The 27,190-nt window shown below is 45.1% G+C and overlaps 1 protein-coding gene across 4 annotated transcripts in view; it reads right to left on the bottom strand.

The window, feature by feature from the left end:
• Positions 1–958: 958 nt before the first annotated feature.
• LOC144098836 (hepatocyte growth factor receptor-like) overlaps positions 959–27,190 on the bottom strand; it is a 58,449-nt gene continuing 32,217 nt past the window's right edge. The window contains exons 7-21 of one of the 4 annotated variants that reach the window (XM_077631735.1): positions 26,663–26,801; positions 25,103–25,242; positions 24,246–24,437; positions 23,275–23,383; positions 21,677–21,946; positions 19,989–20,144; positions 17,656–17,893; positions 16,210–16,245; positions 14,244–14,387; positions 7,132–7,218; positions 6,126–6,310; positions 5,668–5,777; positions 5,415–5,577; positions 5,154–5,290; positions 959–5,041 (exon numbers count right to left, since the gene is read on the bottom strand). In XM_077631735.1, coding sequence (XP_077487861.1) covers positions 4,822–5,041; positions 5,154–5,290; positions 5,415–5,577; positions 5,668–5,777; positions 6,126–6,310; positions 7,132–7,218; positions 14,244–14,387; positions 16,210–16,245; positions 17,656–17,893; positions 19,989–20,144; positions 21,677–21,946; positions 23,275–23,383; positions 24,246–24,437; positions 25,103–25,242; positions 26,663–26,801 — 2,326 coding nt within the window. In that variant the 3' untranslated portion in view covers positions 959–4,821. The remainder of the gene's footprint in view (positions 5,042–5,153; positions 5,291–5,414; positions 5,578–5,667; positions 5,778–6,125; positions 6,311–7,131; positions 7,219–14,243; positions 14,388–16,209; positions 16,246–17,655; positions 17,894–19,988; positions 20,145–21,676; positions 21,947–23,274; positions 23,384–24,245; positions 24,438–25,102; positions 25,243–26,662; positions 26,802–27,190) is intronic. The other 3 variants (XM_077631734.1, XM_077631736.1, XM_077631737.1) reach the window with 3 other exon arrangements.

Here is a 27,190-nt window from a genome sequence, read left to right as displayed (position 1 = left end):
ACTGCGTTCTGTATCCGAGGTGGCGCAAACAGACCAGCTTCGCTGGCCACTGCACGAGAGCACTATGCTACCGCCGCAGACGATCACGCCTCGTGTTATGTTGTTGTTGTTGTTGACCTCACACAATGGCCTCGTGTTAAACTGCAACACGCTCTCGCGCTGTGCATTGCACATCGTCATCTTCATGAACATACATCTGTGCGCAAAAATCACGAAACGAAAGGAAACGCCCATAACTGGTTCCGTGTGTCAGCAGACACGTAACTCGCGCTTTGCGCTACGTGGCGGTATAGCGACATATATAGAGATGCGCCCTGCTTGCGTTTGCGTTTGACAACGTTTGGGCAGGAACGCTGCAGTGGAGCAATAGGCCGCCGGCGTTCATTGCTTTGATTGGCGTTGGCGTGTACGTTGTTGCGGACCGTTGATTTTAAGAAAGGCGCATAACTGGCTCCCTGCGGCTGGGTCACTGGACACCTCAATTACGCTTTCAGGTACGTGGCGGTGGTGTCTGCCTGCAAAAACCTGCTTTCGCACAATATTTCGTGCTTAGTAATTGGATTTTGGGGAAAGGAAATGGCGCAGTATCTGTCTCGCATATCCGCGGACACCTGAACCGCGCCGTAAGGGAATTCGGATAAAGGAGTAAAGGAAGAAAGAGGTGCCATAGTGTAGGGCTCCGGAATAATTTAGGCCACCTGGGGATCTTTAACGTGCACTGACATCACACAACACACAGGCGCCTTAGCGTTTCGCCTCCATTGAAACGCAGCCGCCGCGGTCGGGTTCGAACCCGGGAACTCCGGATCAGTAGCCGAGCGCCCTAACCACTGAGCCACCGCGGCGGCAATGTCGCAGTTCAGTTGTTTTGTTCGCGTTACATTTGACACTGATGGTGCATGCTGTGTGAGCACCACGGTTAAAATGAAAGCAATCAGAGACAGCAGCAGCACACAGGTTTAGGAGTAAAATATAGCGCAAACTTTATTTCACTATGTACAAGAGTGATAATACCACTGTGGAAGGATGCCAAATACTGCTCCATATTCGATGTGGTCCAAAAGCTTAATATACGCTCTTCTTAATGGTGGCCCAAATGCAAATAAGAATAAACTGTGAACAAGTACGATGAAGCCAGACATGCGCACGGTGCACTAACGATAACAAACCACTGTCAGAACACTCATTATCTCCTTTCACACAATTACTGCGATAAGCAATTATAACGATCAAAAAGTGAAGCTGTTTTCGAAAGACTCTGCGACAAGCACCTGATGCAGTGAAACGACTACGTTCAGAATACTAAGATGCTGCCGAAAGGTCCTCTCAGTGTTTTATTCCAAGGCTGTAGTCACGGCTGCAAGGACACTTCCGCACTGAAGCGGTCACATGACATCGGCAATTAGAGTTATCTCATCCTACTGACACTAGATTCACAAAAGCAAAGCAAAATATTGTAATACAAAATTTGTTCGTTGTGGCCTACAATATTCCCGTAAGCGTTGCCTGTCGGCCCGGAAAATCTAAAGTATAGCTTGCTTCTAGGTCAGCCAAGTAATAAGTTTAATATAAGATTCTTCCACAGCAATAACTGAGCTTCAGAATTCTAGCAAGAGTTGTGACAACTTAAACCACCAGTTTGATTCTAGAGCTTCGAGTCATGCGGCAATGAAAACATTCGTGACTTCCCAGAGTTCATCTATCCTTAGACGTTAAACTATATGATAGGCGTAATACTCTGTGGCCTCTGCTCAACAGCGGAGAAGGAAACCTTCGTGTACAGTGCTACCTGAGTAAACCACCCTTCAATTTCTTCCACAAGTGCCCCATTTCTGAAGCTCATGCCCGGTGCTTAGCCGCACTTAACCTGCAACATCTTCATAACTTTCTTTTTTCAACACTCATGCTGAAACTAAATCAACCATTCATACTTTTTGTCCTTAACTGCGCTGTTGACGAAATAAAATGAACATTCTCTTCGGTTCAATAATAGGTCACCTGAACGCCACTGCGCTGACTTAGCATTAAGTAATGCTCCGCTGCCATTGCACTGTAAAAAACTATGAAGTGTCTCTTGCAGCCATTCAGAGAAAGCAAAACATCTTTATAGAGAAATGACTGCTGCTCCGTGACGAAGCATTTGTTGCCAACTTTGGAACGAAGCATCAGCAAGCCGCTTGTTTACGTGCAGACGAATCGAGTCGCATTTCATGAGCAACGAGAACACAGTGAGAGTAAAAATCGGGCCGTTTTCATTCAATTCCTGTATTTATAAGAATGTGACAGGCCAAGTTATTTGACCACAGCCGAAATTAAGCAAATCTGAAGCGCAGAGATAAGTAGCTAATATGTGAGCCTCATTCTTCACCCTGGCCGAATGCAAAAATTCATTCAGCTAGGTGATATCAATAGCGCTTTTGTAATGCAGGAACACTCATGGCAAAAGCTTGGTTTCAGGGAAAAGACATAATCCCTTGAGCTCGCAAGTGAGCGATGTTGTATATATCCCAGTAACGTGAAAAGATGCGTGCTAAACCTGTACAAATTGCGAGTTTTCTTTTGATGGCACTGACTAGGACTGCCCAAACGACTTCAGTAGAAGAACATAATAGCTCTTCTCAGTTCTGAAATCCATCTCGCAGTCAACTTCTCCTGAAAAGTTATCTGTTCCCAAATTTTTGAAACCATAACACACTTCTGCACGCCACAAACAGGCTTCGCATAATAAACATAAAATGAAATCCCCAACTGCGGCGTACTTTCCAAAATTGTAACAGCTAGCTAAGAAATCGGCTAGTCCTCAAAAACACAATTCATATCAGAACCTAATTACATTATGGATACTTACAGTACCAAAAACAGCGAGCACCATCTGGAATAGCAAATGTTCTGACACAGCGAACCAATGCTTACGCTGGTATAAATATTAAGGCAGAAACTTTGGCTAAGGAAACTTGGGTTAAAGCAGTGACTTTACACGTTTTGCACAGGTAAACGCACAAGGGACAAAAGGCACTACAGTCGATAAAACATCTGCGAGCAGCACGTATGAATGCTACAAATGGGCAAAATTTTCTGTTAAATTTACGCCAGCTTATAAGGTAGTATTCACGCGTATGTACAAGCAGACTGCACAGAAATAGGCGAATAGTACCGCACAAGAATATTGCTTATGAAGGTACTCTCACCAAACATATCCATATTCACAAGGCCATGGTATTGTACTCAGCTGCATAATGCAGCATTAGCAAGGTACAAAATGCAGTATCCAGAGCATGTCACTCTTCAGCACACGAAATAATGGCATCAGCGCTTAGCGTTGCGTGACCCACAACCATTCCAAACATATTCATCTTCACAAGTCCATGGGATTGTACTCAGCAAGCTGCATAACGCAGCATTAACAAGGTACGAAATGCAGTATCCAGAGCATGCATGTCACTCTTCGGCACACAAAATAATGCCATCACAACACTTCAGCGTCGCGTGACCCATGCCCGCTTTCTCGCATAACTTCCAAATGATGGCTGAATAAATTAGAGCATCATTCTATGAATGAAACACTCCACGAATGGCACATGCCGGTCGTAACACCGTGGCGACAAACATTTTCCATGCAGGCTAAGCCACCGGTTACACAGGCTTGCAGTCCTTAAAACCCAACAGACTGTCAAAGTTCATTGTCACGTGTGGCACCATAACTGGCCCCTTTCCGTGCACTTTAAGCGCCTTATCCATTGTCCGCTGTTTACACGGAGCAGTCTGGACGTACTCTCTAGATTGGTAAACTTTGTGTGGCCCACAACCACAAGCCGCTGCTTAAGTTACAGTCCTTGCAAGCTACGATGACACGGAGTGAGTCCTTCGTGAAACGGCAATGCTAGTTAGGAAAAACCAGAGCGAGTAATGAGGTTGGCTGAATGCAGCACGCAGTGCCCTACAAAGTGATAACGTCATGGGGCCTAGCACCTGCCAGCCATGGTAACTGTGACCATGGTAGTCTGAGTCCCTTAGTGAGCTAACAGCTATCGCATGAAATAATGACTGCCGCCAGCTAAGGAAGAAAAAAAAAAGTGATCTGTATTTCATACTCTAATCTATTTTATCATGCCCATCCTTTATCCACTATAACAACAGCGGTACACCTGAGGTTGTGTTTTAAACAAGTAGCTCGCATGTATATAACCCAAACGAGTTTAAATTAGTGGCAGTTTTGGCACGAAAATGACATTCCCCCATATAAAGCTCCCTGTATCCTCCCATTCAGTTTTCTCTTTTCGCTTCCATACAACAGCATGAATTCATTCTCTGTCAGCCACACCTTAAGTAGTCACATGGGACACCTTGGCGAAGGAAAAAAAACATGGAATGTTTCCTCTATGAGCGTCAAAACCATCTCTAGGTGGTTTCATCAGTCATGAGGTGCCTACATCACTGCACACGATGCACTGACAGCATGCAGCACTTCACAGTTCACTGCCGTAAAACACGTTTGTGCACTGTGAAAGCCAAATCACTCTCGAGTTCATTCCGTGCACAGCTCAACAGCTGTGAAGAGTCCATAGTACAGACTTTGTCACGAAGATAAGACACGAACACTTTTGTAGCTCATGGCAGGCTCCACAAATCCAGTTTTCAGTTCAGGGTTGGCGCCCACCGTTTGAGTTTGAACAGTAGGTGCCTTAAGCGATCGCGCACATGGCCCAGTCTCGTTAACATGGCCTTGTCGGCAACTTCGCTGTTTTCAACACCGAAGCCAGTTATTAGGAACTGATGCACAGAGCCGTACGGCAAAGCACTGAAGTCAAAGACTCGTCTTGTCTACGATGTGCCTTCAGGAACAAACTGCTCCACTGAGGGTCCGGCGCCGTCGGCGTAGCCAGACCGAGGGCAGTTGACGTAGGTAACGTTCAAGCCAACTTTTTCGTTCCTCCTCTTTTTCTCGAGACTGGTGATCACATTTGACACGTCCGTCACAAGCATAGCGAATGACGGCCGTCTCTTGGGATCGTCCTGCCAGCACTGGAGCATGATATCGTACCTAGGATGCGATTAAGAAACGAAACTATGTAAGGCACAGCTAGGTAACCTTTTTTTGTATAATCATTCTTCCCTTGTGGAAAGCACTAATACAATTAGGAAATGGAGCTTACAGTTCATCTGGGCAGTAACTTGGTTGCTGCATCCGGCGCCCCTGCTTAAGGAAGTTTACAATGTCCCAGTTGTCCACCTCCGGGTAGGGTGTCACACCACGCGTCATCAGCTCCCACAAAAGTACGCCGAAAGACCACTGCATGAAAGAAACGCATAGACCAGCTGTAACCACGTTAAGCCTACTTCTAAACAGCGTCTCTTCATCCTTTGCTGCTGATTAGTAAGGATTCGCATTAGACTGTGCCAGAAACCATGCTCACCACATCCGTCTTGTGATTGTAGATGCCCTTCTCCAAACTTTCCGGTGCCATCCACTTGACGGGAAGCTTCGTCTTCTTGTTGTCACCACTGTAGTAATCTTTCTCATACACGTCACGTGAAAGGCCAAAATCGGCCACGCGTACAATGAAATCTTCGCTCAACCTGCAATATTAGTAAGGGTCACATGAGTAAGCAGCTAAAAACGAAGTATGGAACAACAGCAATAAAGAGCAAGAAGGTACTACCACTTACATGCAGTTTCGAGCTGCGAGGTCCCTGTGCACGAACTTTGTGTCGGCCAAGTACTTCATACCTTCAGCCACGTGGATGCCAAACATTATCAAATCTTTCACAGTGGGGCTCTGTAAAATAATGAAGATTCATGTAAGAGAGCAAGCTCGTGTAGCCTGCGAATCATCAAGAGCTTCAACATACAGAGCTTTAGTCACTGTGCGTTCTCAGCGTTTATTGTAGTGTTCCATTGACGGCACGTGCACTAGTTTGAACAGGACAGAGTATGGTGTTAAAAAAAACGTTATTTCTAAATGCAGATTGCACCAGACTTGCCACACGATTATTACATTAGAGTGCATAAAGCAATCAATGGCACTTTTAAAGAAAACTGCTGTACACAAAGGCAGAAAATGTCCTCTAGTAAAATGTGTTTGCAACTCATTCTACTGACCATAAGCACTGTCAGAAAGCCTTACGTTTCTCTCGTCTCGGATGTAGGAAAGGAGGTCGCCATATTTCATGTACGGTATGATAACCATCAGACCACCTCCTTCATCGATGCTCAGCCCAATCAGTGGGAGCACATTCATGTGGTGGAAATCCTTCATGATGAGGGCCTCTTCGAGGAACGCCTGGCCGTCAGCTTCACCCCCTCGGGAGTCTGCGGCGCCGAATAGTCGCAAGGAACAAACAGCAAGTTAACGCAATGGCAGGCACGGCACAAGCACAGCTCACGTGCGGAGAAGATTCCACAACGGCACAACGGTCAATTCATAAGCAATAAAACTGAGGAAAATGTCAACACATAGAGAACCTTGGCCTGCTTAGAACAAGGTGCCCGTCTATATCAATCGCTGCATAACCACTTCGGGAGTCCAATGGCTGAAGGTTTTCTACCTCTGAATGTGTTTGTACGCAGCTAGCCCAGATGATGAACAATACTTGAGCATTACGCTAAAAGAGCATACAAGACAACAGCATGTGTTCAGTGAGCCTTTGCTGCCCAAGGAGGCCGGTCCTCAATGATCATCACTGGATAAGAATAATAAATATAAATGATGTAAAATTTCATTCAAATTCTATTACCTCTCACCTTTCGGCATTGACACATGTTCCCCCACTATCACCGGGATTAAGACAATTTGTGCAGCAGATGATAAGAACAGAATAGAAGCGACAGAAAGAGTTGTTGCTTTACACTGACAAAGGGCTGGTGCCACGCCTTGTGGCGAGCAGCTTTGGTGGCACCACCGGTGTTCCAAATGCGAACGTAGTGAGCATGTCAGCCCATCTAAACTTCTACAGACCAGCAATGTCGGCACTACCAGAGCGGTAACATCATACAACTCGCCGACCCCATCCTTTGATCGCGTAGTGCCGTGAGTATCTATGACAAACTCAGCTTGCTGATCCTTATGTCGGTGAGGGAGGAACGGTCCCAAGAGGAAGACAGCTTTCACAAAAGAAGGAGCTTTTACTCACTGTTGTGCAGTGTTTTAACGGCCACCTGCTGGACTTCACCCTTGCCTTCCAGTTCCAAGGTGCCCCGGTAGACGCAACCAAAGTGTCCTGGTGATTGAGGAAGGACAAAGACATGCCATCTGATGTTAGTCTCTTGAATGCTTAAAGAACAGTTGAACCATTTGTTTTTTTAAATTTTCCGATATTAAAGGATTCAAATCTATGAAGCCTGTAGATAAAGCATACCAAGTTTTGTTCTGTTTTCTGCCATAGCATGTAAAATGGTGACATAATCGCCAATTGTGTTGTGTTGTGTTTTATGGCACTTAGGCAACTGAGGCCATCATGCGCCAAGAACAAGGTATAGGAAAAGTCTTTTGTTGAATATTATAGAAATGCAAGAATAATCCTTGCTCTAGCAGCCCTCAAACATTAATATTACCCAGTGAACACGTACACAAATTTTATAAATGGCTACAAGTAAAAGCTTTAAAGAGGGCCAGGTAACCTCAGTAGCCTTCCTTGGCTGCAGAAGGACATCGAGGCTCCCAACCAATCAAAATAAAAGCCTCAGCTTTCTTCTCAGGCCTGAGAAGTTGGCTGAGGTGTACTAAAATTCATTCAAACCAGTGGGTAAAAATTTAGTCTCTTGCGAAATCCCGTTTCGTTAAGAAAGCTAAAAACACATGATATATTAACGATTGCATCATCTCCTAAAAGCAGTGCGGGATGAAAAGGAATGCATTTATTATAAAATTCAGTAAAATACGTTTTTCTTATTTCTTCCAGTTCCACACAAGAGAATAAAATATGGTTAACCGTGAGTTCATCTCCACATTGTTGGCAAACAGGTTTGTCTTGTTTTGTTAGTAGGAAGTTGTGCGTAAGGTGCGTGTGGCCTATTCGGAGACGGCATAAGATCACTTCCTTGAAACGTTCTTGGTGTACACTTGACTTAAATTCACCTAACACTGGTTTTACCAAGTGTAGTTTATTTTTGACCTCATTGTTCCAAGCCGACTGCCATTTTTTTCTTAGTTTCCTTGCTACTAATTTCATGCAATCATTAAACAGCATATTTACTTTCATTATTTCCTTGCCACGAGCTTTACCAGCACACACATCTGCTCTCTCATTTCCTTTTATTCCCCCATGACTCGGGACTGAGCACAGTTTTATATTTTGTCCTTGAGCTGTGGCAGATGTTGTGTATGATGTCACCGAGCAGAGGGGAGCTTGCATTTTTAGAATGGAGAGCTCAAAGTACACTTAAGGAGTCTGTGTAGATAACAGCATTTTTGAGGTTCTCACTTAGTATTTTTTTTTTATGGTCATCCATACTGCGTAGCACTCCGCGGTGAAGATGGAGGAACACTGTGGTAGTCTTACTATTTGCTCTGAATTTCCTCGCACCACTGCGCTTCCTACGCAACTATCTGTTTTTGATCCATCAGTATAAAATTCTGTAAAACTACTGTATTTTTCTTCAAGGGCACGGGATTCTTGTAATATATGTTGCTGTGGAGTTCGCTTTTTACTGACATGTGCAAGAGTGAGGTCACAGATTACAGGAAAATTGAACCATGGAGGCAGTGGACTACGTCTTCAAGCAACGCCAGGTAATGCATCCATTACGCCGAGGTTTTTGCACACATCTTCAAAACGCAGGAGAAGTGGCCTTATTGCTAATGGTTTGTTGTTAAATAGTGTTCTAGATGGACACTTTGTGACTATTTGGTGACAGAAATGTTTAGGTAGTGAACGGATTTTTAAAACGTACGAGCAAGTGAGCATGGTTCTTCTCTCTGTAAGCGACGGCTCGTTGGCTTCCACATAAATACTGTTTATCGGTGACGTCCTGTATGCACCGGTGGAAAGACACAAGCCTAAATTGTGTACTGGGTCTAGCCGTTTAAGGTACGATTGCCTCGCTGATCCATAAACTATGCATCCGTAATCTAATGTAGAACGTACTACAGAGCGATGAATCCGTAAAAGACAAGTCCTATCGGAACCCCAATGTTTTCGTGAAAGTACCTTTAGTATATACAGAGATTTAGAAGCTTTCTTTTTGAGTATGTTTATGTGTGGTAGGAATGTGAGCTTTTTATCATAAGTCATTCCTAGAAATTTGTGCTCATCTTTAATTGGTAGTGGGACTTCATTTAAATACAAGGAGGGATCAGTGTGCAGTCCTCTTCTAAGCGAAAAAAGAACAGCTACTGACTTTTGCGTGGAAAACTTAAAACCGTTTCTGTCTGCCCATGTTGTTAGTTTATTTACTGTCATCTGTATTTGCCTCTCACACGATGAAATGCTAGAGGATGTGCAAGCAATCTGGAGATCGTCGACGTAGACAGAATACATGATAGACTTTGGGATTATTTTTGCTAGGGAATTCATGTTTACTATAAAAAGCGTGGTGCTTAAAATGCACCCCTGAGGCACGCCGTTCTCTTGAATGAAAGTTTTAGAAAGAGTGGCACCCAGACGTACTTGAAATGAACGGTTGGTCAAAAAGTCACTCAAGCATTTTAGCATTCTACCATGGATTCCGAGGTCTCCAAGGTCCCGCAGTATGCCAAACCTCCATGTGGTGTCATAGGCTTTCTCTAAATCGAAAAAGATCGCAAGGCAGTGTTGCTTGTGTATAAATGCTTCTCGGACTGTGTTCTCTAGGCGGACTAGATGGTCGGTTGTAGAGCACGCCTTTTTAAACCCACACTAATGGATGTCAAGAAGATCACGAGATTGTAATATAAACATTAATCAAATGTTAAGGACGCTTTCGATAGATTTGGCAAGTACGCTTGTTAGGGCTATAGGTCTGTAATTGCCAGGGGAGGTAGGTACTTTACCCAGCTTCAACAACGGTACAATTATGGCTTTTTTCCATGCCTCTGGAATCTCTCCTGATAACCGTATTTTGTTAAAAAATTTCAGAAGCGAGTCTACAGCATGTTCGGACAAGTGGGCAAGCATTTTGTAATGGACTTCATCTGGTCCTGGTGCAGTTTGTTTACCCGAAGAAAGTACACTGTTTATTTCTTGTAGTGTAAATGGGCTATTATATACTTCGTGAGCACTGCCCTTCCTCGGCAGTCTTTCTTTTTCGGCTGTCTTTATATTTTAAAAATGATTCTGTATAGCTAGAGGAACTAGATACAGTGGAAAAATGTTTGCCTAATATGTCTGCTTGTTCTTTTATATTTGTCTGTACACCAGAGGCGGTCAGAAGAGGAACTGTGAATGGAGAGTAGCGACCATCCATTTTGTGTACTGCCTCCCACATTTTTTTCGAAGAGACTTGGCTGTTTATCGAGGAAATGAAACGCTGCCAGGATGATTTTTCGGCATTTCGACGTATGTACTGCGCTTTTGCTCTTGCTTTTTTAAAGTTTATAAGGTTCTCCTGTGTGGGGTATCGGCGAAATATACCCCAAGCTTTATTTTGTTGTTTTTTTCCTTCTTTGCAATCTCGTGTCCACCACATTTTATGGTTGCGTTGTACTATTCCTGAAGATTGGGGGATAGCCAAGCGTGCGGCAGAAAGAATGCAATTTGTGAACTTTTCATTTATTTCATGCATTTACATTAAGATTTTCTAACGTAATATTTTCTAACGTGGCTGCTGTTCTAAACAGCTGCCAGTCTGCTAAATTGAGCTTCCAACACCGTGGTTTTGTCTGGGTGACTGATGGTTGGGATGACAGGCAGATTTTAACAGGGAGATGATCGCTTCCGTACGGGTTGTCTAAGACATCCCATTTAAAATCGTTAAAAACTGAAGGAGCGCTAAAAGACAAATCTAAAACACTCATTTTTCCTGAACTAGGGGAGCAATAAGTAGGTTTACCGGTGTTCAATAAACAAATATTGTTGGATAGTATAAAATCCTCAATAACCTGACCTCTGCTATCGGTTTTCTCACTACCCCAGAAACAAGAGTGTGCATTAAAATCGCCAACTATCAAGTATGGCTCCGGTAACTGTTGTAAAAGGCTCTCTAATTCATGCTGTCTTACTTCGAGATGTGGTTGAAGATATATGCTACAAATTGTAATGGTTTTGTAACCAACCACGGTGGCTGCTACGGCTTCGAACCTAGTTTTGAGTTTGATCTCGCTAGCTGCTACGCCAGGTTGCACAATGATTCCTACGCCTCCCGAGAGTCTGCTCGCCCCCTCTCGGTCACGGCGGAAGACAGTATACTTCTTTAGCACCTTTGTGTGCTGAGGGCCTAGATTGGTTTCCTGCACACATAAAGCAATAGGAGAAATTGTGTTTAAAATGTCTTTTATGTCGTTATAGTTATTTACGAGACCTCTGCAGTTCCAGTGTATTATGAAAGCCATCTTAATGTTGTGTGCGTGTGTGCAGATAAAATTAGATTAACTTTGATTTGGCCCGTTGACTCGGAACCTCACATTTTTTTTATTGATCCAAAGACCTCCGCCGTCCGTCCTATGTGGACGGCACGGGGCTGCCCTGGGTCGTGTCCATCGCCTCAGCAGAGGCGCTGGACGACAGTGCAGGATGCACGCTGACTTTTGAGTTAGACCTCGACCTGTGGGAAGAGGTCTTGAGGCCCGCTGACCCGGGGGCCTGCGCAGCCTGCTTTGGGGTTGGCAGATCTAGTATCAGCTACTCCACCAGGGGGCGCGGATGGCCCTGCCATAGGCCCACTGCGTGCGGCCTGGACAGGTGCTGAAGCCTGGTGTGATGCGCCGCGCCCACGCACCACATCGGCGAAGGTTGTTTTCGCAGTGAAGGAGAATCAGTTTGTTTCGGCGTATCGCCTTCTCGCTTCCTTGAAAGAAATGTTTTCAGTGGTTTTCAGAGTAATTATTTCTTTTTTTTTTTCCAGGACGGACAAGCCCTGGAGTATGCAGCATGGTCTCCCTCACAATTTGTGCACCGCGGGGCAGCAACACATTCATCTGACTGGTGGTCCTTCGAGGAGCATTTCGCGCAAGTTTTGTGGCTACGACAACTCTGTGAGCCATGGCCGAACCTCTGGCAATTGAAACATCTGCGTGGGTTGGGTATATATGGCCTTACATTTATTTTCAGGTACCTGACTTCAATGCTTTCAGGTAGTGTGCTGGTGTTGAAAATGAGGATCATGTGTTTCGTATCTATTTCCTTGTTATCCTTCCGGATCTTTATCCGCTGAACATTTATGACATCTTGGTCCGCAAGGCCTTCAAGCATTTCTTTTTCAGAGAGGTGAACAAAACCAATTTCTGATATGACGCCTCGGACTGTGTTCAAAGATCGGTGTGACGTGATGGAGACAGGAATCTCCCCTATCGATACAATGTTTGCAAGTTTCGAGTGCTGGACAGTGTCACGTATTTCGAGCAGTAAGTCGCCACTAGCCATTTTTGATACCTTATACCCAAACCCCAAGGTATCTGTCAGGCACTTTGCTACCAAGAATGGGGAAATCAGTCTTGCTTGTTGTTCTTCAGATTTGCTGTGAATGACATGAAATTTTGGGAATGACACTTTTCTTTTTTGAAAAAAATCTTCATCGTTCCGCCCTCTTTTTAGAGAGCGATCAGGTTTGGAATGGAGGGGAGCCATAAAAAAATTTAGTTTTTCAGCCACGGTGCCAGCCACCCACCACGGAGCCCAACAAGGGGACGGGACAACAACTTGCACGCAAGTCCTGCCCACGCCAGCTGTACACCTCAACTATAACCAAATATGACGAAACCCAGGGTAGTTCGCCACACAAGGTTAACCCTAGCCGCCCATGAAGAAATGAAAAATCCAAGAAACGACGAGGAGACAGGACAGTAGTCAGAAAGAAGAAAGGAAAGTAAAAGATGTAGAGGAGGACAGGAAAAGGCGACTGCTGATTTCCCCCGGTTGGGTCAGGTCGGAGGTGTTGTCTACAGGAAGCTGGGGCCAAAGTGGTGCGTTGCCTCCGCCGAGGGGCCTTAAAGGTCCAAACGCTCGGCATCGGCTCAACCACCAGGATCCCCTTTTCCCCGGACACGGCGATGCCACGCACGACGACGCGCGGGTGCTCGGGTCCGTGGTGATGCACTGTTCACCATCGTCCCCCTGCGGGGATGTCCCTGCGGATGCTCGGGAACCTGTGGTGTCGCTACTCACCAACGCCTGCAAGTTGCAGACGCCCCCCTGCGGGGAATAATCGCCAATTAAAGCTCAGACTGCTCCTCGCAGCGCAAGAGAAGTGCGGAGAAGCTTGATGATGTTCTCACGGCCGGCGAAATTTCTAATCTAATCTTCGCGTGTTCACCCACAACATGTCGTGTGTAGTCGTATGCCACCAAACAACGATCTGCGGGCTTTGCCTTTGGTGGCGTTGGTTTTCTTCCTTCAGTGCAAGCGTTTCTGCACTGGTACCACCACCGTACATAGCGTCGTTATATGTGCACCCTATCCGCCATTGTAATGTGTGCTGCGGAGAAGCCTGAAAATCGTCGGAGTTTTTACGGGCGACTGCGTCACTATTTCAAATGCCAGTACAAAAAGACTTTGCATGCTTCACCCACAAGTTTCTCACATATGACCCCCTTTTTAAGCTCGCCGAATTGTAGAACCTTTCAGTTTCCATTTAGGGTGTTTGCTCAGGCTTATAAATTCCTAAACCTTAAATGTGTTTCGTGAACCATGATGGGAAGAACTTTTATATTAAGAATATATTTCCATTAACCTCATGCACTACGAGTTTAATACGCTTATTTGTACCTCTTACTAAGTATGAAAGCATCCGAAAGCAGTCTTGATAGGCTCAGATTTCTGTCCCTACCTCTCGCTCTTCCTGCCCTACGAAGACTCCCGGTTTGAAAACTGTCACCTCCTTGCGGCGAAAACTTAAATCTAATCTAGCTAACTACTATCTACCATTCCAACCACTAAATAAAGAACCACTAGTTTTCATCGGAGGGCACGGAGGGCACAAATACCAATAGTTATGACAAAGCAGGAGCATATTGAAACGACTAGCTTCTCATTCGTGAGTAGTACTTATTCGGATACGATGCATCAATACACCAGCAATTGCACCGCATGGTCAGAAAACACTGCACTGTTTCTTGGAAAATTTTGAGTCGACATGTAATTTTATTGCACCGCAAGCTATCAAGGTCACCTACCTTGGCCGATAACAGGGCCCAGGATAAGCAACTCTCTCTTGAAGAGCAGCTTTTCTGCCTCAAGCATAGCCTTGGTCTCTTCGTCCAGCTGAAAGGGAGTTATGAGAGACTGGCGCATGTCAGCTTCGCTTCCTTGCACATAGCCTGTAGGGAAGGCAAAAGCAAAAACGTGCGATGGCATTGCCATTCAACCACTTCACGCATAACACGAAGACGAGACACTTCCTTGCGTTGCCCAGAAGAATAAAAAACCAAAGAGACAGGGTGCATCATGCAGGCGAGTGCTGAGGAGAGTAGTAATTAAGTCAGCTAAATGCCAATAGTCTATGAAGCATGGCTAAATGCATACAGAGTACACGGTAAGCATTTTAGTATCAAGTAAGTACGTCTTTGTCTAACTCTCGCACAGTGGTTCACACCACAGAAGGCGAGTGGCTGTCATAACCCATCTCCTGTCATGACCACGATAGGATGCAAGCTGGGCCTTCAAGAAATGATCGGGCCGTTGCAGTCGATCATTTAAGCACCCATTTTTCCACGTCTTGAAGCCGATTTCAGTTAGCATTGACTGCCCTCATAAATGTGAACATAGCATATTCTGTGATAGACCAAGGTAGATGAGCATCTTCAAAGTTTTTTTTTTTTTTGTTGAGTTTTATGGCACACAGGCAGCTAAGGCCATCATGTGCCAAACGCAAGGTATAGAAAATTGTCTTGTGCCGGATTTTATATGACAAAAATGAAACGGTGGTGTAAAGGACCTAAAATGTTATTTCATACCATCTAGTGAAGGTAAAAGGCAGAATTTTTCGAAATGGCTAATGGTAAAAGCTTTAAAAAGGTCAGGTAACCTCAGCGGCCATCCTTTGCATAGGAAGGATGTCAAGGCCCTTAACCAATGAAATAGACACCTTAGCCTTCTTCTCAGGAGTGAGAAAGTGGCTGAGGTGTATCAAAGAAAAGTGAGGCGTTCACAGTTTGAGTGGAACAGCAAATTTTCAGTGAAACATGTGCTATTAACACCGAAAGTTCACGCAGACAGTAGCACTTCAAGCTCTGGTTCGCAGCTTGCAACGAAAGGTAGTATCCTCAATGGCACGTGCAACCAATGCAGGTTCATCTTTTGTTCGGCAATCTTGCACACATTTAGTAAGCTTTTGGCGCCGACAGTACAATATGTTGCTAATCCTTGTTGTTATCACAGCTGACCCTTACAAACGTACTTTGATGCATCTGTAAGGAGAAGGAAAGCACTGTTAGTAGGTTAGTTGATCCGCAATAACGCACCGCCAACTAAACCAAAACACCGGTCGTTTGATGATCGAGGAGAGCCCTTAAAGTGAAATCAACACATATTGTAAAACACTTTTCTTAATTTTAAATATTCTTAACAAGCAGCAGGCCTTTCGCGCAAAAATATCGTGCCGACATGGATGTTTGCAGCCTGTTTTAAATAATAATGTTTGAACACCACCACCAATGCCTGGAAAAAATTACAATTCCTTTACGTTAGTTTTATACTGACACAGGCTAATTGCGCAGCCTGCTAAGTTCTCGAATGCTACTTTTGGCCGCCAAGTTTATACTCCGCAATTTATCTTTCAGAAATTTCTCCTCAATTCTTGTACGTTCGAGCCTCCGCAGACGAAAAATGCCAATTTCTTCGTCAAACATCTTGTTGAGGAAAAGAACAACAAGCCTTCGTCTGCGCACTCAATTTGAGCGTGATAGGCCTGGCGCACTTAAGCTGACATTACCATGCTTACATCAGCCACAGTATGAAACGCGGAACCCTAGGATGACGTCACTTCCGCCCAACAAGGCAAAATTGCCAAGCATTCCAACCAGCCTCCATGTTAGCCATGCACTGATCAGCTCCGGAACTGGCACGAAACCAGAAAGCCATGAGGGAAGAGGGCAGCCGTAATACACTGCGTGTTTGTGGGCCGGCTTTACCGTTTCTTACCCTGAATTTGCGGCGAACTGGTAGGAGCGGCTTCGCCTGGAAATGCGTACAAAAAAAATATGTGCTCGACCCTGAACAGGCCAATGGTGTGACGCAAAGCGCCGCCGCAATGCCACGCAGATCTGTCATCACTGACGTCATCAAAACGATCAAATTTGCTTTTGTCGTGAAACAGAGCGAAGCATTGACATAGTACGAACTTTCCCAAGTTCTACCAAATAATACAGGTGGTTATCAGCGCTTTACTCTACTCATTTTCAAATCCTCTTCTGCTGTAAATGAAGACTTGCTGAAATACAAGACGGCGTAGACGTCGCCAGCACTGAGTGAAATGCTGCAAACTTGAATACAGCACCCCTGCATCGTGCTATTTTGTCTTCACACGCATTTCCCACCACATCTCGCATTTGACTGGTATTTTTTTTTTTGTGAGGTAATAAACAGTGTTTCGCACGATTCCTTGTTTCCTTTGTTACCTTTTCCTGCATTACATTTCCTGTTCTTAAGAACATTTGTAAAGATTTGTTGCTGCCTGGGTCGTTCATTCCTAGCACTGAACTTTCGCTTTTATTCACCTTTTTTTTCCTTACTCTACTGATCTCGTTTTATTCGCTTTGTTACTTTATTTTGGTTTCGTTCCATTTTATTATTAAGTAATCACTGCTCAAGAGTATTGAGACAGGATCCTGGTCACTTTTACCTGCAAAGTCAATTGCAGAGGCCTAATAATCTTGTTATTGTTGATAGTTTAAGCGAAGGTTCCTTAAAAACTAACTTTCCACAACTGACAGCAGAGACTCAACAAGTCCCGTAATGGGCTTGCACTGCAATACCAGCACTAAAGCTTCTCTTTTCTGTCCTACGTTCCATTTTTATTCCCCCTTTTTTTGTAGTGAGAGCTACATTATGGTAACATTTCGAACCTTCAGCGTGGCGGTGGCACGTGACCGTGGCAATGCCGCCGCCACCACCACGTGTTTGGTCACGTGACCAGCCACGTGATGCGGAGCCGCTGCTGCTGCCGGCGTTACGGCGCGCCAGCGAAACCGAGCTGCAACAGCTGTGTGCATGCACCATTTCAAGTGGGATGAAGATGAAGGAATGCCCAGCGAAGTGGAGCGCCGAAAGACTGACTTTGCAATTCAACTGAGCAAGTTCCACTCAGCCAGTTGTGGCTATCGCGTCACTCCAGGTTTAACCAGAGCTAAACCACCGCCAATTTTTTTTTATCTTCGTTTTTCTATTGGATACTTCCTTAATTATCAGCCTTGCTTTTCCCACCAGGACACGAGCATAAATGTCTCGTTTTTCTCGAACGCGCTATTTGCAACATATGGTTCTTTCTTTTCTTTTTTTTACCGGTATAATCCATCCTCAGGTTCCACTGAAACTCGCAGCGCTGGGCACTAATTTCAGAGTGGAAAGCTGCAAAGTGTGCGTCCTTACTATTGCCTCCTGCACCCCTCGCACCGTTTTCGATGTGGCGATTGTCGAAGTCGACGAAGTATTCCGGCTGCTGCGCTTTCTTGGCATTGCGCTGTCGGTAGAAGAACAGCCCCACTGCGACAAGTGCGACGAGGAACAGCGCCACGACGACGCCCGCGATGACGCCCGAGTTGATGTTCGGCTGGTCCGGCACTAGCTTGACGGCGCCCACAGGGTACTTCCTGTCTGCATACAAAATCTGCACACGAGAGAGCAAGTTCAAGAAGGGTCTGACAAAACTTTTTACCGCAGTTTCTGTTTAGAATACCTGACCAGAGAGCACAACGCAGAGTTAACCTTGCAGCATTCCCTGCATTCCCTGTTAATTTTACTGACATTGTTTTGATTGTGTATTGAATGTCATAGCTGTGACGCGTTGCGTACAACGTTGTACCTCTTGTGAATTTTATCACTGTCTGCAAAATAGAGTAGCCAGCACCAACATCTACTCATATGCTCATGTAGATTTAAAAAAAAACAGGCTTTTCTTTTCCACAATCTAGTTTTCGTCTGTTACTGTTTCCAACACACTGCAATCGCTTGTGTCACGGCATCAGAACAGTAGGCAATATTGCGTAAAAAAAAAACGATTGCAGGACAGAGTAATAATGGAGCCATTACTCATTAGCATCCATCCAAGTACAGCCATAAGCTTTACTGAGAGATTACTTACTCCCTTATTACAAATCAACTGCACTTTGGAAGACCACCGCAGACACTGGACCAAGCGACAGAGCAAACACTGCTTGCGCAGCAAAACTTGACCCTCAATCATGAATAACATGACCCGAGATCAGGTCATACACAGCAGCGTCAGAGTACACGTACATTATCATTATAAATTGTTTACACTTTTTAATGGTTCACAGGGTGACTGCTGTGACAAAGGCAACCTTATAAACGGCACCTATCTAAATTCAGCTCTGGACTAGTTCGCTGTTCATGCCAAATATCAGTGCCTGCCTGTTATGAACGCTTTGTTCAATATCACGTTCCTTGCGGTGCTTTTCTGAGTATATAGCTGCAGACGCCAATAGAACTGTCACAGCTGTCCAAGACTGAGCATACCAGAAAACCGGTCTCGGAGTTCACGAGCAAAATTTTGCGAAAACAAGGACTTTGAATTTACTGCAGCTTGTCTCCGACGTTAATCCCATTTTGCAGCAGACGAAAATAGGTGCACCGCGCCATGAAATCAAGAGGCCAATAAGTACAAACATTTCTAAACCTAGGAACCCAAGCTTCCCCAGGTACTCTGGACGTCTGCTGGACGTCATTTTGGTACATTACAGATATCGTCGGACGCCCTGATGTCTGCTAGGTGTCCATATAGTTGTATGTCCATAGTGCACGTCCATAGGAAGCCTTAGTTCAAAGGACGACTGCAGAGCTTTTAGAATTCGATGAGCTTAGAGGTATCGAATGCGTTACTTTCAGGTAAAGCATGCGAAGTCCTTTGGGCTAGCATTTGAAATGATGACGCAATCGTCGACTAAAATCGCAACGACCTTCAAGCTTCTCTGCAACGCATGATGACGTCATCCACGGTACCGATATATTTAGAACGTATAAACTCTTGCTTTGAAAAAAGAAAACTAGCGCCGCCAACAGCAAAACCCTCCGAGCGTTGTTTGGCAGCATCCAATCACGCACAACAGGGCGAGGCTGACGGAAGAGGAAATTTGAAATCTTACTGTCCGTGACATTACAGCGAGCTTCTCAACACTTCTGTAGTGCTATCAGGAGAAGCCTAAACGTGAATCATCAAACGCATAAAAATTTTCAATGCTGGAGAAAAAAAAAAATGCTTGCTTTACCTACAGCCCTTGTAGATTTGGATCTTTGAATATTGTGGACTTCTTAAAAAGTAGTGCAGCTGCCCTTTAAGTATTTCGCGCATGTCCAAAGCATGACTGGGGCTGAATTTTGGTTCCAGCACCAAGAAGCACCCTATGGATACAGGATTTTTTTTTTTTTACACGCGCCAGGGTATATCACTGCCTATATAAATTGGACTTCAAGGTGGCTAATAGGCAGTTACTTTAGTTTTAACCAACAAACCCAAGTTGCAACGAAAGCATTTCCCACAAACTCACGCATGACAGCCTTTAACTAGAAAATTTAGCTAGAAGCCCTTGTATAGCCCTTTCCATTAGGGGAGGAGTGTGGGACAGGCAAGATGGCGGCTCCACAAAGCCCCACATAATTAATGCATCTAGTTGATGTATCACTGCAATGCAAACCGTGCAACAGTAACATAAGTTGCATCCTCAAGATTGTCACGGCATACTCACGTCAAGTGAATGGGGCGAGTTTTCATCCAATGCATCCGTCTTCAGCACGCAGACGATAAGGCTAGAACTGACGCTCGTGACATTGCACAGGTTGTCAATGCCATCAACTCGGACAAAAACGTGTTCATTGTTCGTAAAAACATCAAAGTGGTCCCCCTGAAAAAAAAAAAAAAGACAAAAGGGCTAAGCATTACGGAGGCCTGCCGACGATGCCACAACAGCACCCCACTCTGATATGCCTGTTTCGATGTCTCGGGAGTGTATACAATGCCTTCAACTACTGCGGAGCCTTTCAGTAGGCTCTGTTACATCCTCATTTGGCAAAAATTTGTCAGTCATGATGCAGAAGCAAACTTTTACTGAAAACCGGCTGCAGCGCTATTTTTATTTTCAAACATCTGACGTTTTATTGGTGACACCCTGCCAACTGGTTATACGACGATCCATGGCCTGTGCCTCAATCCTAAATGCCCGTGAAGACACCAAGGAAGGCATAGAATTTCTTAATATCAACTAGAGGAAAAGCTGGCGGCGCTGCACCTGAAGCTCCATGGGCGTGCAAAGCATCATGGGGCGATGAGCTACTTGGTGCAGGACAGTAGGTTTTTTTCAGGAACACAGAGTGGCTTTACTCAGATGTCCCATTCTATATCCAAGGCGCGCACCGCGCACAGACAACTTCAGTGTAAAAGTAGTGAGCAAAAGCCATAGTAGCGAAAACGCAACAACACACAATGCCAATAAAAGGTTTTTGTTTTCCGAAATGCTATGGAAAAACCTTTTAAAATGTTAAGCGACAACATTTTTTTCAAAAACATATTTCTTTTTAAAAGTGCGCCTGTTAAGCATGAAATATTGGCTTTTATGGTCTGCAATGCTTGGCCAATAGGAGAGCAAGCCATCGCTTATTTTGAGCAAAATTTGCATTTATGTGCTTTTCTGCTCATTTGTTACGATTTATAGACAGGATATTGAATGACAGTACATTCTTGATTATCGAACAACGTTTGTTTTTTCATTATTTTTGGCCAAAAGTTGTAGTTCTGCAGTCTGTAGCTCTCCGCCCCATGATGCTTAGAGCGCCAATGGTGGTACAGGTGGTCTCGAGGAAGCGCCAAGCAAACTCCCAAAGGCGGGGTGCCAGCTTTCCCTCTAGTTAATGGTAAGAAACTCTATGAAGGAAGGTGATGTACGGTCGCACTCAACAAGAAGGAGATGTATACCATACCAGCCGACCAAGACCAATAATACATCATTTCTGGTGACACAATCACCACCTTCCCGCATAAATTGATAGTACAGGAGAGACGAACTAAGGGGTCAGCTATAATTATTTCGCTCGGCCCCCTTGCATAAATCAAGTGCGGCAGAGCACTTCTGGCTTGGCTAAGCCTTCGCATGGCACAGCCAATGGGGCTCAACACGTTTGTGACGTATGTATGCCGGAAATCCCATAAGGAAGTCCTTCGCAGTTGAAATTGCGGCAACACTTGTCATAGTGAGACCTCGTGGCTTGACCCATGCATTATCTACAGCTGTTTGCAGAAGGGCAAAAGCCAAATGAAACAGGCGATAACCAGAAAATTGCTCATCCGTGCAATTTCCAATAGTGTCACTCGGCGTATGCTTTCACAAAATGCGAAGCTGTGAGGATTTATTTGAGCTGCGTTAGGGGCCAGCTCACTCACGGTGATCTGGACAATGGGCTTGTTGGGACTGACTTCGAATCCTCCTTCAGGAAAGCGGTCAAAGCGCGGCGCGGGCCGGTAGACGAAGTCGAAGTGGCCGTCATCGGCGCCGGTGCCCACTGGCAGATGCAATCCGTCCATTTCGAACTTGATCTCCGCCCGAATCGGAAGCTTGTAGGCATCGAGCTGCTTGGCCCCGATGACTGTCGACTCCGCCAGCGACGCTACGGGACAGTGCATCTTCAGACCATTGGGCTCTGGCCGACAGACCTGCAGCACAGTTCAGGCCCACTTGAATATTCAGCAAAAAAAAATCAATAAACAGAAAAGGCAGTCTTAACTGCAAAGACTTTAATTTCATAGTATTTGGTTGGACTCCAGGCTAGTTAAACGTATAAAAAGAATGGACACAAAACACACAAGAGGGAGTGCAAAATAACACGTCTCTATTACATCCCAGCCTTTTACACAAGCTGTTGAAAATGGGTGAAACGTCTCGAACTCATTAACAATACAAAATAACAGAAATGCGGCTTAATTTTGAAAACTATAGGATGAAATTAATCCAGTTTGTCCCTCTTCAAAGACTGGACTTTTTCTGCAAGAAAATTTTGAATTGTTTGTTTACGCAGTTGCCTTCCTTTTCATAAATCATCGGGCATCTTCTGTCATTTTTTTTTTTTGCTGTTGACTTCTTTCTTTTTCAGTTATTATTGTTTTCCAAACTCGCCATGCACCCGCGGATGCGGAAATTGCTGGGTTTGTAATCTGCCGACACGCATACCTATAGGCTCACGTATTCGTTTGAAGGTATTACGCATAAGAAACAATGCATCTTCCAACTTCAGCGCGTGTACTACTCGACGAACGAGAAAGCAGTTACTGCGCTGCTTATAACCTGATAGCTCACCATGCCGCGTCCAGGCAGAAGGGAGATGTCAGTGTTCTCTATAAAATGGGCTTTTTTACATTGGCTGACGACACTGCCTGTGTTCGAGTCATCCGGAAGCACTCTGAAGGGCTAGGTGCACTAAGAGTTGGTACAGTTCGACGCGACCAAAGACACACCATTTAAACAAGATATGCGCCTTGACTACCCGTGCAGTATATGAAGTATAGGGCCTTCCGCCACTATTAGACACCTTAAACATATCGTGTACCGTGTTACCGTTAGCATTACCGGAGTAACGGGATGCGTAGATCGCTTTGGCGACGCTAGATGGCACCACGTACCCGGCAGCTGCGTGCACGCCTCCAGCTTCGGGACCAATCAGCACGCGCTCACTGACAATGGGCGGGATCTCGGTGCTCCGATAACAGTAACGATAACATGGTACACGGTATACTAAAGGTGTGTATGTAATACCTGCCGATTTCACTTCTCTTCCTTCATTTTGAAGCCGGAGCTAAATTGTCTCTTCAAGTGCGACCATTTTTGTGAAATCCTGCTCACAAAGCAGAAGTATTTTTCGCGGTGCAAACTACAACTCCTCGCCGCAGTGCGTCGACTTCATTCGACGGCCTATGATGCAGCGCACCTCGAGGCCCATGTGCAGCATCATTGCTTATAAGTATAAAAATAAGCCACGACTTCTCACCTTCCTGATGTGCTCCGTCTCTTTGTGGCGCAGGGTCACCCGAGTCACCATGACAGGCCTGGCAACACTGTTCAGGTTGGCGCCTCTCACCTCTATGGTAGAGTTCCCGCTGCGAAGGTGTTTTATAAGTTTTGAGCCCTCCTGGGTATATTCTGAACATTTACAAGATTCTAACATCTTGCAAAACGACAGCAAAGAGCTTTGATGTCTTTAGCCATACCGCGGAAACCAGCTTCGTCACTCCTCCAATCGCCAACTTATTCACACATCCATCAGCACGTTTCTGCATTAAGCACAGCTTAGCACACATATCCACGCTACTCAGCTCGAAATTTAGAAGCAAAGCACACTATCCTGAAGACGACAGCAGTGGCTGCATATCACCGATCAAATATGATTACAGTTTCGTCTTTTTTTCTTTATTTAATCTCCTTGTGCATATTGCGTCATAACCAAAAACAACTATGTGTATATGTGCAGATCACGTGACCAACCAGGTCGCTGCTATTGCATCTAATGATCAACCGCTGTTCTGCTTTAACTAAAACTAAAGGGTGCCAGCAATAAACAAAGGAACACAGACCAAAGAAGAAGCTCAGATATGTTAGCTCGCTTAGAATCCAACGCTGAGTGCTATGAGAGTTATTCTTTAGGGCGGCATTTATTATTCATCACTGTAAAAGACTTACGGACGTCTTCACAATGACCCTGCCCATTTCAGCCCGCTGCAGCATACGCATTGCAGAATGCGCATTGCTACGGTGTGCGTGTTGCAGACCGTGCAGTGCACAAGGCGTGTTGCAGAATGCAAATTGCAGAATTCGCATTGCTGAATGCGCATTGCAGAATGCGCATTGCAGAACACGTATTGCAGAACACGCAACAGAATGCACGCGTGCTCTATCACATTTCAGCACTCGTATACGCTGTAGCACGATCTGCGGCAACAACGCACAGCTCTTGCTGCTTACCTGAATGTTGCCGTGTTGGGTGAAATACTGTCGATCACGGGATCTGGTTTGTAGGTGAACGTTGAACCGAGGTTGTCCGCCGAAAGAAAGGGAACGTCAGCGCTGTCTATGCCCAGCGCAACTACCAACTCCTGGTTGACCGCATCCTTGGGACCAGCACTCGTCGAACACTCCAGGGACGTCCTGTTGACCCTGTTGAGAGACAATGGATCGTGGCGACAAAGGCTGACTGAATGATTTCTTTGTAATTGCAGGCTGTCTGACCTCACTGCAACATGGTGATAGAAACAGCTTGAGGGGCATTCGCAGCTTCATTTTCGAGTTGTGTCTGACTACAATATGCTCAAACAAGAAATCTTTCTGGGCAGATATATAGCCCAACATCGAAAGCGTTGCTCTCTAGCTGCTCAGCTGATTCACAAAAAAGGTATACACATGTTTATAAAATCAACTAAGCCTATAAATAATGTATTATTACATATACTAAATCTGTGGCACCTCCTATATGAGGCATATCGTAGTGGTGGGGCTCCTAATTAATTTCGAGCGCACTAAGTTACCTTCAGTGTGCAATAATGTGGCAGTATGCAAGCGCTTCTACACTTCTGCCTCCATCTAAATGCGACCACCACGGCCGGAAGCCGAATCCGTGGCCTCTGGCTCAGTAGGAATATTGTATAGCATCTAAGCCACCAACAATGGAGGCTGCGCAAGTCACAATGGCTGGCAGCAGGGTTGCCATATACTCGATTAATACGAGTATAACACCTATAACGCAGTCATCTGAAGCACAGCGATACAAAGCTCACACTGCTAGAATTACAGCAAAAAGTGGCATTTTTTTTTCTAGCCCTTACTTGATAATGTGACACACACTCTCGGCGCCGATTATCACGGTCTGTTGAGATCCGATGTCGAGGTTGTCTCCGTAGAGAGTGACGTTGGTCCCTCCAGCTAGAGGTCCAAAACTTGGCTCCAAGCCAGTGAAAGTTGCAACCTGTAAACGGAAAAGGCTGCGGCTGAAGGTGCATCGGAAGGACGCAGTAATTCTTTTTTTTTTTTAGAGCGAATGCTCTACTTTATGGCTAAAGCTGCAAAAGCTGGACCATCGCTGAATCCTTGACCTTGACCTTGAATAAATATTTCCGCGACTGAAATTCTAACCTGCGATGCCGCAAACAAATCGGCTTCGCTGAGCACTGCACGAGAGCACTATGGTATCGCTGCAGCCAATCATGCCTCGTGTTAAACTGCAAGACACTCTCTCACTGTGGGTTGCACATCCTCATCCTCATCAACTTCCATCTGCGGCACGGACAGATCAGATCAGTTTAACCTCAGTCAGAGCTTAACCTGAGTATATTATCGTCGACAGATGTGCCGACGACCGAACAAAGCAAAGCCATGAGTCAATCAGCCTAAACACATGCTTTTGCACATCTACTTGGTTTAGCTACGTTAAGACTCCAACATTTTTTTTTTCAGGGTATGTCGGACGAATTTGATCAGAGCTTTCTTGTTATAACAAAAATAGGCCGGACGTAGTTGAAAACATATAACGTGCACCCGGCATATCTCACAATATATTACGCATATGTTCGACGTATTGTGTCCTCAGCATTGACTGGTGACGCAATACGGTGCACCTTAATTCATTCACCTCCTGCCAGTCAGTCGTAGCAGCAAATAAAAACTAGTCGAGTCAATGCGGTGATATGGTGTCGGTCGAGTTGCAGTCATGGTTTCCTGGAGTACGTCTGTAGGCATATTGCTTTCTTTTTCTCGTCCCTCTTGATTTTGTCCTTTTACCCCTGATGACAATTACCTCTGATTTGCAAATGTCTTCCCATTGCCCAGAACGGGGCGAGTGACGGCCGGTGGCCGTATTTCGAGTGTATGAGCAGCGAACTGTACTCGAATACAGTTCACTCTTCATAAACTCATACACGTGCACAACAATCACCGATCGCTGTACGGCGGTTTGCTTCAGAGTGCGAGGCGCAAAATTATTCCTGTATGCCTCCATGCACAGGAGAAACACATGTATACTGTCCTGTGTCAACAAGCAATGAATGCTGGCGTGGCAAATATCGAGTTTTCTCAACATTTCAATGCGCGAGCATGTCACTTACTTCGCTGCGTGTACAGGTCACAAATCGCTGCCTAGATGGTCAACAATCAAGCACTGCTAAACTGCCTACAATCACGCCATCCCCTACACGTTGTTTCCAGACTGCTATATTTCCCGGATCAACAGAAGCAGCGTTCAAAAATGTATCCCCCTAAGCCAACACTAGAGGTGTCAGCTGTTTCCTCACTGGCATTTCGGTGTGAATATCGGAGCATCGATGCGTTCGCAAGAGTCTACTTAAAACGTGAAATCTACTCTGGAGCTGAGGACGAGGACAAGCGCCCACCTCGTACTCGAAGCCAGAAGGAATTGTGTGAGTATCTGAGATATCATAGTTCTTCTTGTCGTCCCAGTGTGTGTCATCCACAGATATCACAATGTCCACTTTGGAACCATGCCGACCGGGAGGGGTCTTGCATTGCACGCTGCAAGGGAGAAGAACAGGCTTATCACGACACTGATTTTGAAGACCCTTGTACAAGCATAGCAAAATTTTTGCACTTACATCATACCTTCACTTGACAGAACAATATGGACGCAGTGCCAATTTCTATGCTAGAGGCAATGTCGCGGCATCAAGAATATCTCAGCGAACCTCGCCGAACATTAAGGGTGCTTGTTTTGTAGGCTAATAAATGTCCTACGAGCTCAGAAGCAATATTTCGATTTTGAACCAAGATTTCCGTTGAATTCAAGAGGAGTTCTCTGTTGCAACGATGGTGCAGTGAAGAAGCACATGCCAAATACATTCATTTGTTCTCCCTGAAGAACTGAAAAATTCATTGCTACGATGGCACAACCAACTTGCTGCTCC

The sequence above is a fragment of the Amblyomma americanum genome, chromosome 7 (genome assembly GCF_052857255.1).
Source record: "Amblyomma americanum isolate KBUSLIRL-KWMA chromosome 7, ASM5285725v1, whole genome shotgun sequence".
In the NCBI taxonomy this organism is placed as follows: Eukaryota; Metazoa; Arthropoda; class Arachnida; order Ixodida; family Ixodidae; genus Amblyomma; species Amblyomma americanum.
Note: the sequence above shows the minus strand (reverse complement) of the source record. Positions and strands in the feature narration are given on the sequence as shown.